Source organism: Rhinolophus hipposideros (genome assembly GCF_964194185.1).
Source record: "Rhinolophus hipposideros genome assembly, chromosome: 4".
Classification (NCBI taxonomy): Eukaryota; Metazoa; Chordata; class Mammalia; order Chiroptera; family Rhinolophidae; genus Rhinolophus; species Rhinolophus hipposideros.
Window position 1 is genome coordinate 62,862,338 of NC_138050.1, and position 12,565 is coordinate 62,874,902.

Genomic DNA, 12,565 nt, shown 5'->3' on the forward strand with positions numbered 1-12,565 from the left:
GTATGGGCCTTGCTTGTGTGAAGCTGGGAGGCAGTTGTGATAACCCCAGAGAAACCACATGGCTTCCTCGTCTTTCCCTTTGTAGCCCACTGCCGCAGGCCTACCTGAGTGATACTTCAAAATACAGAACTGGTTATTTTATTCCCTTGCTTACAATACTGTAGGGTTTTGGATTCTGAATGAAATCTCCAGTCTTTTACATACAAATCCCAGTCTTATTTCTCGTTTTCCATCACCATGTTCAGTCCTAATGAATGACTCGGTCATTACTCAGGTGTGACTTGTACCTTTGCACCTGCCGTCCTTCTGCACCTTCTCCTAGAATGCCCTTCTCTCCTTTCCCGGCATGCGCTCGGGCCTTCCCTCCCCTGGGAGCTTTTCCCTGATGGCCACCTCCTGGTCCAGATAGCTCTCACTGTACTTTGGGCTTTCTTGTGCCATGCTCACTGCTTGTTCAAATTCCATCTTCCCAGTGAGTGTTCCTTGGGGATAGGGACTTTGTTTCGTTCATGGTTGTGTCCCTAGTGCCTGACACATGACAGGTGCTTAATAAATATTTATTGAGTGAATCAGCAATGCCCCCTCTTGCCTGCTGTAAACACCTATGATTATCCTTTACGATCTGGCCTAGATTTCTCTATCCCACTTTTCAAAACATATTCCTTTCTCTCCCTTTGCTCGTGTGTTCAGTCTCAGGTGGACCCCAATCCTTCTACCACGCAGCTCGTTTCCACAGTCAGTGTCTCATCTGGGCTGTGCATCCGTTTCATTCAGGCCCAAACGGTCATGTTTTCTTCCTTTCACTGTCTCAATCCCACCCCTTCATCCAAAGCCTGTCCCCTGTTCTGTTAACTTATGAAGCTTTTCTTCCTATGTTTTCTCTCTCTCTCTCTCTCTCTCTCTCTCTCTCTCTCTCTCTCTCTGTCTCTCCTTCCTTCCTTCCTTCCTTCCTTCCTTCCTTCCTTCCTTCCTTCCTTCCTTCCTTCCTTCCTTCCTTCCTTCTTTCTTTCTTTCTTTCTTTCTTTCTTTCTTTCTTTCTTTCTTTCTTTCTTTCTTTCTTTTTTTCTTGGTTTCTTTCTTTCTTGGTTTCTTTCTTTCTTTCTTTCTTTCCTTCCTTCCTTCCTTCCTTCCTTCCTTCCTTCCTTCCTTCCTTCCTTCCTTCCTTCCTTCCTTCTTTCTTTCTTTCTTTCTTTCTTTCTTGGTTTCTTTCTTTCTTTCTTTCTTTCTTTCTTTCTTTCTTTCTTTCTTTCTTTCTTTCTTTCTTTTAATAAATTAATTGGGGGTGACAATAGGTTTCAAGTGTACAATTCTGTAATACATCATCTCTATAAGCCTTTCTTGATAGTAATGCCTAGTTATCCTGTTGTTTACTTTGTACTGTTTTTGACTCTCCGGTTGATTGTCAGCTGCATAAGGGCAGGGATCAGGTATTAACCTCTTTTTCTCCCCACAGCACTCTCACTGTGTGCTGTATGCTTGACAGTCTGTCTTTGGTGATTGACATGCAGCTGACTCTCCAAGATGAGGGCAGAGTGGTCTGGCAGCCTGGCTGTTCCAGATGGGGCAGTTTTCAAATATATTTGGACACCTCTGTAAGAAAAGGTCCCGTTTTTTTAATGTAATTTTTATTCTTTTGTTTATTTTGTTATTAGAGTACCAGAGAAGCAGAAATCAAACTGAAAAGTGAAAGCAGAGTTAAACTTTTTTACTTGGACCCAGATGCCCAGGTAGGAACTATTTTAATGTTTAAAATTTAAAACTAAGTTTGGGAAAGAAAACGTGTGACAGATTGTTTATTTACTTATTTGTTTGCTTATTTATTTTGGATTGATAAGGTATATAACAACAATATAGAAAATTCAGGGGGAAGAGGAAAAATAAAAACAACCTATAATCTCATTACCATAGCACAACCATTGTGAATGTTTGATATTCAACAGATTGTTGAAAATTGAGAGAGATTTATCCAAAGACATTTTCAAGTCCCCAAAGAACATATCATTTACCCTATAGAGTAACTGTCAGAAAATAACAAGCATTGCTGCAGATGCCCAGTAAATAGTGATGTTTCCTGACTAGCCTGAGCTTAGGCCCAAGTACAAAGGTTTGCCGTACATGCGATCCACATCTAGGTCCCAACAAAATCCGAGCCACATGGAGGGGACCTCCATGGCTGCCCACAAATAGGGTTGCTCTGGGGGGATGACAGTTCTGCTCTTTTTCCTTCTGTATTTTTCCCCTCTTCATTTGTGGTCTTTTTTATAGAACTTCCTTTCCCCCATTTAACTTTAATAATAAATATTTTTCTAATGCTTCTTCACAGACTTCATAACCCTATATGTATTTTTTGGTTTCTGAAAATTTTTTATTTGTTGTAGTAACGTATACATAACATAAAATTTACCATTTCAACCCTTTTTAAGTGTGCGATTCAGTGGCGTTAAATACATTCGCAATGTTGTGTAACCATCACCACCATCCGTTTCCAGAACTTTTTCACCCTTCCAAACAGAAACTCCTTCTCCATTAAACAATGACTCCCCTCCCCCTTTGTGTCACCCCTAGCAACCTCTGTTCTCCTTTCTGTCTTTATGAGTTTGCCTCTTCTAGGAAACTTACATATGTGAGATCATCCAGTATTTGTCCTTTGGTGTCTGGCTTATTCCACTTACCTGAATGTTTTCAAGGTCCATCCATGCTGTAGCATGTGTCAGAGTTTTATTCCTTTTTGTGGCTGAGTAACATTCCATGGTTGGTAGACACTACATTCTGTTTATCCATGTATCTATTGATGGACACTGCATTGTTCATAACCATAATTGTTAAGCTCTGCATGATAATCCATTAAGTAGATATATCATCGTTTGACCATTATTATAAACTATATAAACTTATAACAGTAACACTATTTTAATGAGTATATATGGCTTTTCCATATTTTAGGCAGTTTTCTTAAGATACATTTATTATGGGACTTTTTAAATGTGAGCGTAATGTATTTATACATTTGCATTTCTTTTAAAGAAGCTTGACTTCTCGTCAGCTGAGCCAGAAGTGAAGCCATTTGAAGAGAAATTTGGAAAAAGAATTCTTGTCAAGTGCAATGATTTATCTTTCAATTTACAATGCTGTGTTGCCGAGAATGAAGAAGGACCTACTACAAATGTAATTTTCCTCAAAGATTTTTTTTAAATATTCCAAGATTTCAGATGTGCCCATTGCATGACATGAAATCCTAGCTCCTGGTGTCAAGGAAGTACAATGTTTAGATCAGGATGTGGAAGGTTGCTTAGCCTTCAGGGACAGGATGTTTATGACAAAGGATAGGGATGAAGGCTACTTCTCCTTAGCAGTAATTTACATCAGTCATAAAGAGGTCTAGTAATTTCTTCTTGGATAGCAACATCCTCCTTTTCCCTGAAAATGTCAGCTTTCGTGATGGTCTGGATTGTTTTGTTTTGTTCAGGTAGAGCCTTTCTTTGTTACTCTGTCCCTGTTTGACATCAAGTACAACCGAAAGATTTCTGCCGATTTCCATGTGGACCTGAACCATTTCTCAGTGAGGCAGATGCTGGCTACCACGTCCCCAGCTCTGATGAACGGCGGCGGCAGGCAGAGCTCACCTGCCCTTCAGGACATCCTTCATGAAGCCTCCATGCAGTATCCGAAGCAGGTAGGGAGCATGAGCCCAGCAGCCATGCTACTCAGACTGACTTACCTTGCACATGCTATGCAAATACGTAGACTTTGTCATGCACAATTGGGTTGAGGCTGTTGATTATATTGACAGCATATCTAATTAAACAGTAAAAGCAAACAGAGAGAAGTGGTTTTCGATTTCTCATTTCTTTTTCCTAAACTTTCTGCTAGTTGCCTCCCGCACCCAATAGCCTATTTGAGCAGATGATGAACGATTTAATCAGTTAACCAGTTTGGCACTGGGTGCTTCTTAATAGCTACACTGTTTCGCTGTTCTTTGCTGCTTTAGAACGTTTACTGTTCATGTTCATAGGATGTGTTTAACATGGCTGTGAATTCGACTCACTGGAGAAAATTGTTTGTCCCCTAGGGAATATTTTCAGTCACATGTCCTCACCCAGATATATTTCTTGTGGCTAGAATTGAAAAAGTCCTTCAGGGGAGCATTACCCACGGTGCTGAGCCATACATGAAAAGTTCAGACTCTTCTAAGGTACGGATGACTTTTATGCTTTGTGATGATAAATAGCAATTGGGAAAAAAAGGGGTTCTCTGTTGAAGTAGAAATGCTTAAAGAAATCAAAGTTAAACCATATTTATATTTCAAAAGATATAGATTACTGTACATAGATTTACTCTTATATTTAATCTATGTGTCCAATTTTCAATGAAAAGTAGTCCTATGTGTAAATAAAATGCTTCATTTGGCTAGACTATCCTGATATATCATGAAATAATTTGCAAAGGAATTACCAGTTTAAAGTAAACTGTTATTACAAAGTACATATATTATATTCAGATACAGTTCATCCACTTGTTGCTGTGTCTCTTGGGATCTGGAATAATATTTGGGTACATTCATACTCAAATATGAGACAGAAAACCAGACAGACTAGGCGATGATCTGGCTCAGATGTTCTGGCCGGTAGCGGTGGCCGTTCAGGTCTGTGTGTGTTTTGTCAGTTGGGGCAGGGTGTTGGTGGCAGAGCTGGAGTGACCATAGTTGGAAAAGGGAAAGAAACATACATGATGTATGTTTGGTGTACGGGTGTGTGCAAAGCACACTGGGGAGTGTGTAGGGGTGGGTGTACCGTAGTATACCATAGAATTATTGAACATTAGAAGTCGTCTAGTCCAAGACCTCCTTTCACACTTTAGAAAACTGAGGCTTACAAAGTTTAGTTACCTACTCAGTGTCCCACAGCTAGAGTGACCAAAGGGCAGTTAACTGTCACTTTCTAGCACGTTGAGCTACCCAGTTAGAGAAAGCTGTTGAATGCTGTCCCTGCTAGTTTTACAATATTTTTAGTTTAAAATTTTTTTTTTTAAATTAGAAACAAAAACTCATAGACACAGACAATAGTTTCGTGGTTACCAGAGGGTAAGGGGGGAGTGGGGGGTGGAAGATGAGGCTAAGGGGGATCAAATATATGGTGATGGAAGGAGAACTGACTCTGGGTGGTGAGCACACAATGGGATTTATAGATGGTGTAATACAGAATTGTAGACCTGAAATCTATGTAATTTTACTAATAAATGTCACCCCAATAAACTGAAGAAAAAAAATTTTTTTGTAAGTGGTGATTTGAGAGATGGCCCTGATAACAATCAGTGACCAAGGACTGGTCAGCAGAGGAGGAGACACCCCAGAGGCTTAGTGGAGGTTCACTGAGCTGATTCAGAGCTTTTTTCTCTCTGTGGCCACCGATACATCACAGGTGTGTCCACCGAGACGCAGGGCAGCCCTTAAAGAACAGGTTCTAGGAGTCAGACACCTGGGTGCTGAGCACCTAACTGGCCTGGATACCAACTCGGTGACAAATTATGTCACCTCTCTGGGTGCCGGATGTCCCACCTGTAGTTGAAGGATGATGCTATTACCTGCCCCTGCCTTCCTCTCAGGAATAGTGCTAGGATCAAACAGATAATGTACAGGACAGTACTAATATGGACACTGCAAATCACTGAGACATGTGGACGTTGTTATTAGTTATTACAGCCCCAGTCGAGGAAAAGCCCATTTACCCAGGCACATTGTTTTTAACAGTATGCCTTTCTGGCCGATAAAAGCTGAGTAAAGTTGGGTCTCTGGAGAGAAGCTGTTTTATTTTTTAAATCACATCTGTAAAACCTTGAATGAGAAGCTCTTTTAGCTCTTTAATGTTTTGATTAATAATCAGTGAAGACCCAAGATGCATTTACTCCCCTGACTGTGTCTGTATGCACGACACTTCCAATTTTGCTACTTCTGCTTGCCACGTGCAGGGTTTGAAAGGTGGCAGCTCATGTTGGTGCAAAATTACATATCGCTGTGGACTAGACATTGTATTCCACACTTCTTGTCCATTTGAGAATCTGCTGATGTCTGCTTTCTTCATCACTTACGGGATGTAAAGCTCAGCCATGTACACACTATTCCGCCTATTCACACCTCCAAAGCAGTCAATTAAAGCAGAGATTAAGACTCAACCATCTCACATCAGATTAGAAGGTTTGGCAGGGATGTCACAGAGGATAATTGTTTTCTGTATATCAAAATAGTCTCCTCCTATTTTCCAAGATGCTCTAGAACATCATTTGGAGTAAATTTTTGTTTTAGAGAAAATTTTTATGAAAAGTTTCTTTAGGTGACTCCCACAAATAGATTCTTTTTAAAAAAAGAAAGAAAAGGGAAAAAAAACCTAAAGGGCAAACATGAGTTTTTCACTCTGACTTTCACATACATTGTGTTCCATTTGCACCTTTGGGAAGTCTGAGAGCTTAGTCCTCATTCACTGCGGGGAGGAGTGAAACTTATTTGAAGACTGTATTTTAGCATTACTTTCTATGCAAATACTGCATTTTACTCCACAATGTAGTGAGTATTGTTAGAAGCTAAAAATAATAGTTTCTACCAAAATTGCGACTCCAGGATGGTAGGCCATTTTACCCTATGACTGCATACCTTTGAACGTAACCCGCTGGAATAAGGGAGGGAGGGACTAGATGGGCTCCTGACATTTGTTTCAATCAGGATGTGTTTTCCAGCTCACTCATGAAGGCAACAGTCCCCACAGTGTGATTATGGTAGAATCATAATGTTTTGTAACGGGAGAAGATAATGAAAAGTGTAAACCAAGCCCTTTGTTTTTAACTGTAGAAAGTGGAACCCAAAGAGGTGTGATGGCTTAGAGGTTCATAGGGCTGGTTTCAATTTGACTTAGAGACAGACGGCTCTGTTGTTCTACTTGTGAGCCTTCTCGATGAGCGCTCTAAAACCTGGCGCGCACAGATTACGGGTGGTCTTTTCAGATGCAGGTTCTGACCCAGGAGCTCGGGGGTGGGGCCTGAGACTCTGCATTCCTTACAAGTTCCCATGATTCTGATACTGCAGCTCTGCATGACACACACTGGTTCATAGGCACTAGGTCACTGGTCCCAAAATCCCTTCAACTTTGATGTACTTAAATAATGTAAAAGACCCTTCAACACATCATTCTGAGTCAATCAAACTTGGCATTGGTAACAATGCAGTACCCCAGTACACGCAAATTTGGGGAAATTAAGCGGCATGTGCTTTAGTGATAGGGATATAGTTGGTTAACAGACGTGCCATGCGTACATGGTAGGCCCCAAGCAAATCTCCCTCACTGTGCACTACAGCTGTAATACGTTAACCCACAACGAGCCCAAATTAATCATTAGAAAGTGAAAATAGCAGCAATTTATACTTACAAAGCAAGACTATAGCAATCGAAAGCCCTGGCTACTGTAAGTCAACACCTGTAATGTCTTCATAATGAATATTTATTCGCAAATTATGGGACTCTGCACAAGCCAGTGCACATTAGGAGCTGTGAAAGCTTCGTATTCTCATTAATGTTCTCACTTAAAGTCTAGTAATGGGATATATTTGGGTAGGATGAATACCAAGGATGAGTAATGATTGATAATTGAGTGACTTATCATAAATAGACCTTATTCATAAAGAACAGTGAAAGCCTATGATAAGACACGCTCATTGCCTGTGAAAGCAATATTTTGGATAAGACAAGACATGACATTTTGGAAATGGTCCTCATCCTATGTTCGTTGAAAATCACTGCTAGAGAATGCATTAAACAGAATACTCTGCACTGAGTGTAAATCCATCCATATTCATTACCGCCAGATGTGCTTTTCCATGCATCTGATACCACAGGAAGTGCTTATTTGATGAACATGGATGATGGTTCTTTACATGCAAACTCTCCTGTCAGGGATGCAGCATCTCATTATCGTTTATTCTCATGTCTTCAAGGTTGCTCAGAAAGTGCTGAAGAATGCCAAGCAGGCATGCCAGAGACTAGGACAGTACCGGATGCCATTTGCTTGGGCAGCAAGGTAAGGGGAACATCTGTTATGCCTTTGATATATGGATGGGTGGATGGATGGATGGATGGATGGATAGATGGACAGACTTATAGATCGACCGACCTATTCTGTCTATTGCAAAGAGGATTTAAATGTATAAAACTGAAAAGCAAATAAGTCCCTTATCTGAGTAATCATTTATTAGAGTCACAGAAAGGAAAGATGCTGGTTGGAAGGTAGCTAGGTAGAGCTGGGAGGATGAACAGGAGTGTATGTTGCAGAGATGGCATTCCAGGTTCCAGCCACATGTCACCAGCTGGGAGTGGGGTGGCAGCCCAGTGAGGCCTGCAGATCCTCTTTATTTGTTAGCTCTACTTCTTAAGCATTTGCCAATGTATGTTGTTTCCTAAGCACAAGCCATTTGCTGGAAATGTTTTCTATGTAAATTGAGTTACTTGTGTCCATCCTCATAAATATCTTCCATGTTTTTAGATAATGACATTTCTGTTGGCTACAGCTGACGGACTAATAATCAGTCTTCACATAGAAACCAGAATTATGTTGTAGATTTGTTTTGGTCTTTTGGAAACTCAGTTTAGAAATGTTGTTTGGTTATTTCAGGACGTTGTTTAAGGATACATCTGGAAGCCTTGACAAAAATGCCAGATTCTCTGCTCTCTACAAACAAGACAGCAATAAGCTCTCCAATGACGACATGCTCAAGTTCCTTGCTGACTTTCGGAAGTGAGTCTCAAGGCCTTACTTATTTCCACACCTGAGAAATAGGAATTGTTTGGTGGGGAGGGAGGACATGGGAGTAGTCTTTTCGACTGCTCCACTCAAACATCATAGGAATGTTGGATGAGCATGGAACTTTACCTCAAGTCCTTGGGAAGGAACAGAGAGACTTTAAACTTGGAAGAATAACCTGGTTAATTTGAATTCTGTAAAGGATGTTTTTGGTGGTCGTGTGAAGTGGGGGTTGGAGGTAGAGAGGAGCCTAGGGAGGAAGGAGACAGTTGAGGAACCTTTGGTAAGAGATCGGAGGGACTCAGCAAAGCTGCTGCAAATGGAAGTAGAAAGAAGGGGACTAATTCAAGTCATGTCAGAGAGGCCCACTTACTACTTCATTTCCTGATTGAGTGTTACGACGGAAGGAGAGAGAAAAATGGGTGGTAGTCTCCGGTAAATAACACCCAGGTTTCTGCCATGCGCAGTGGAGTGCCTGGTGGTACTATTAACTGAATGGCTGATGAGCGGAAGGATAATGATTTATATAATACTTATTGTTTATAAGCATTGTTCTAAATGCTTTCCCCATGTTAATGAAGCTTTAGGTTCTAAAATTGCCATCACAAAGTACCACAAACTGTGTGTCTTAAAACAGTGGAAATTTATTCTCACAATTCTAGAGACTAGCAGTCTGAAATCAAAGTGTTGGCAGGGCCCACACCCTCTGAGATCTCTAGGGCAGGATCTTTCCTTGCCTCTTCCAGTTTCTGGGAGCCCTGGGTGTTTCTGGGCTTAAGGCAGCATGACTCCAATCTCTGCCTCTGTTTTCACATGGCTATCTGCCTGTGGGTCTCTGTCTAAATTTTGTTCTTCTTATAAAAACACATCATATTGGATTAGGGCCAACCCTAGTGGCCTCATCTTCACTTGCTTACATTTGCAAAGACCCTATTTCCAAATAAGGTTGCACTCATAGGAGCGTTAAGACTTCATCGTATCTTTTGGGGGACACAATTGAACCCATAACAATGTGGTAAAGAGAGGTTAAGCAATGGTGGAAAGCAGTCTGGCTGAGAATCTGCTCTTATCTACTCTGTCTTAAGGAATTCATTTCTGAACTTATAAAAACTGATTTCCTTTGCTAAGGATGTGGGTTTTAGAATTTTTCTGGGAGAATTCTGGGAATGAGAAAGAACTGAGGGTTATTAACAGATAACGAAATAAAAAGAATGGCCAAGAGCCAGCTGCTGATTAATTTATACCATACGAACCTTTCAGTCTTTTTTTATTTGAACAACAAAATGCACACCAAAGAAACAATATCGGTTTGCCAAGAACTCAAGAACTGCTGTTTTCACTTTCTTTAACTTCATTTTCACCTTTTTCTTACTTCTCTCTTTCAAAATAGAGCCATAATTAACATCTCTTCAAAACCTTTACTTATTTATATTGAGTAATGTATTGTCATACATTATGTGTTGTCATGTAATAATTATTGTCATGTTTTTATTTGAGTTCCGGAAACTTTTAGCCTTGCTTATGGAATAAAAAGTTGTTTTCTTGGAAGACTCCAGTCACCTTTAGTTAAACAGATTACAATTTTCCCTCACTAGACTCTCATACGATTCTCCATAATTGTGATGTAGGTCTGTATGTGCTCACTTGGGAAGGCAGACACACTATATTGTTCAAGAGGAGACAGCGTATCGATATGACCTCATTTTTGAAAAAATATTTTATATATATTTTTTATATATAAATCAAGGAATGGATAGACAAATAGCTAGCTAAATGGAAAGATAGACAGGCATAAAAATAGTCCTGTAGGCTATACATCAAAATGTTAGTCCCGATTATTTTTGAGGGATGGGTTTATGGGTGACTTTTTACTTTCCACTTTATAGCTTTCCACATGATTTTATGTGGACATTGTTTTAAACTAACATTTATGTTTATATTCCAACATAACAAACAAGGAAGTTTCTTTCTACGTGACGGAGGTTGAAAACCATGTCACAGAAGTTACTCCTGAGGTGGCTAGCTTCAAGCTGTGGTGGCAGCTCTTCGTGGGGGTAGCCCCCCCTCATCCACCCCCCTGGATCTGGCTTCTTCAGTGGAGGCTGGAAGGTGGGACTTTACAGGATCTTGAATCAACAGGTGATCTGAGCAGAGAGCCTGAGGCTGGGCAGCCGAGAGCACAGACCGTGAAGACTGGTTCACAGCATGCGGCAGGTCTGCCCCAAACACACACGCCAGGCCCTTCATGCGGGTGCTCAATAGCAAGGATCTTGTGGGAGAGTTTGCTGCAGATGGCCAGTGAGAGACGCAGAAACCCAGAAAGAGCGATCCAGAGCTATCAGCGTTGGAAGGTGCCTCGGCACGCAGGAGCCCATCCTGCTCTATAAGAAATGCCATGTTCACTGCCTGCGGCTCTTCTTCACAGCAGAGTTAGCGAAGTGGAGGATTGCTTTTTCTGTCTTTCTTTAAACCTCAGTGTTGCTCTTTTTCTTTCCTCTTTATGTTTTCCAGAAAAATAAGCTCGTGTCAGTGACTCGGGCACCAACTTGGACCCAAAGCTATTGTTTTTGCTCCCATGATTGTCTCAAAATGTCATTTAATAACGGATGAGAAAAATGTTCTCAAGCTGCCCCACTCTTTAGAAAAGAGCTGCCAGAGCGCATCAGCCACTTCCCCCTTTCCCTTGCAATAATTACCAGAGAATACGGTCCAGTATTTAGTAAGAAAAGAATTCTGTCAGATAGGTGGTATTGCTGACATGTAGGCTCTACGAAGTATTTATCTAAGAATAGAGACTTAGTATTTTACATTTATTTGATTTACTCATGGTTGTGTCTTTTCTCACTTCTACAAGGAATTTGAAGGCATGAAGGGAAAGTATAGAAAATAGAATATTTTCTTTACAATGTAGATCTTTTTTAATGCTACCACATAGGGTAATTTAGTTAAGAACACTATTAGGGTTTTTGCTTGAGACTTACGTATGTGTTTATCTGTACCTTTATGTGTTTTGTCCCCAAGTTTGACATTCTTACCTCCATTTCCCTCTAGTTACACTGCACTCAAGCAGGTGGAGCTACCTGCCTCTCTCAACCCACTGTGTACTGTCATTCCACTGTGCTTTGTCCTTGACCTGCATGATGTCCCCGTTCTGCCCCATCAAGCGGCACACAAGTGACAGACACATACAGCATACACATTCCCCTTCTGCTTTTGTCTCTTTGAGGGAACCCTGTTCATCTTTCAAAGCCCAGTCCGTAACTCACTTCCATGTCGGGAAACATGGGCCAGCTCACTCGGCTTCTCTGCTTGGGTCTCCTCTTCTTTTTAAGGGAGGTCATTACAGCCCTACCTCCTAGAACTGTGGTGGGAATAGATGAAAATACATGTCAGGGTGATTTCTCTCCTTTCGAGTACTGGTCTCATCCCCTATTCCTCCTCAGTACCCGAGACCTCTGCCTTTTGGTAGAGGTTTATACAAACTCTATGGAAGCAGTTATCATATGTCTCAAGGAGTTGACAGTTGACAGTATCCCCTCAATTTTTGGCTTCTTGAGGACAGGAATCATATCTTGTTTGTAGCCATGGTGCCTAATGTACTGCCTGTTGTGTCTCATTGTAAGCACTCGATAAATGCTGATTGAAATGTCTCTTAGCCATAAATTCAGTGATTTTGTTTAAACAAAACTATCTCAAATTTCTTTCAATCACATAAATTTTTTAAGTGACAGCAATGCTTTTAGGGAATATTTCCTTTTACAAAGAGCAATTAGAAGATTAGCCT

General features: G+C 40.8%; 1 protein-coding gene across 47 annotated transcripts in view; it reads left to right on the forward strand.

The window, feature by feature from the left end:
- The window catches only part of DOCK9 (dedicator of cytokinesis 9), a 260,331-nt gene that overhangs the window by 160,501 nt on the left and 87,265 nt on the right, over positions 1-12,565 (forward strand). For 45 of the 47 annotated variants that reach the window (XM_081046542.1, XM_081046528.1, XM_081046527.1 and 42 more), the window contains exons 10-15: positions 1,653-1,727; positions 3,025-3,165; positions 3,467-3,673; positions 4,070-4,192; positions 7,979-8,061; positions 8,653-8,775. In XM_081046542.1, coding sequence (XP_080902668.1) covers positions 1,653-1,727; positions 3,025-3,165; positions 3,467-3,673; positions 4,070-4,192; positions 7,979-8,061; positions 8,653-8,775 — 752 coding nt within the window. The remainder of the gene's footprint in view (positions 1-1,652; positions 1,728-3,024; positions 3,166-3,466; positions 3,674-4,069; positions 4,193-7,978; positions 8,062-8,652; positions 8,776-12,565) is intronic. The other 2 variants (XM_081046502.1, XM_081046515.1) reach the window with 1 other exon arrangement.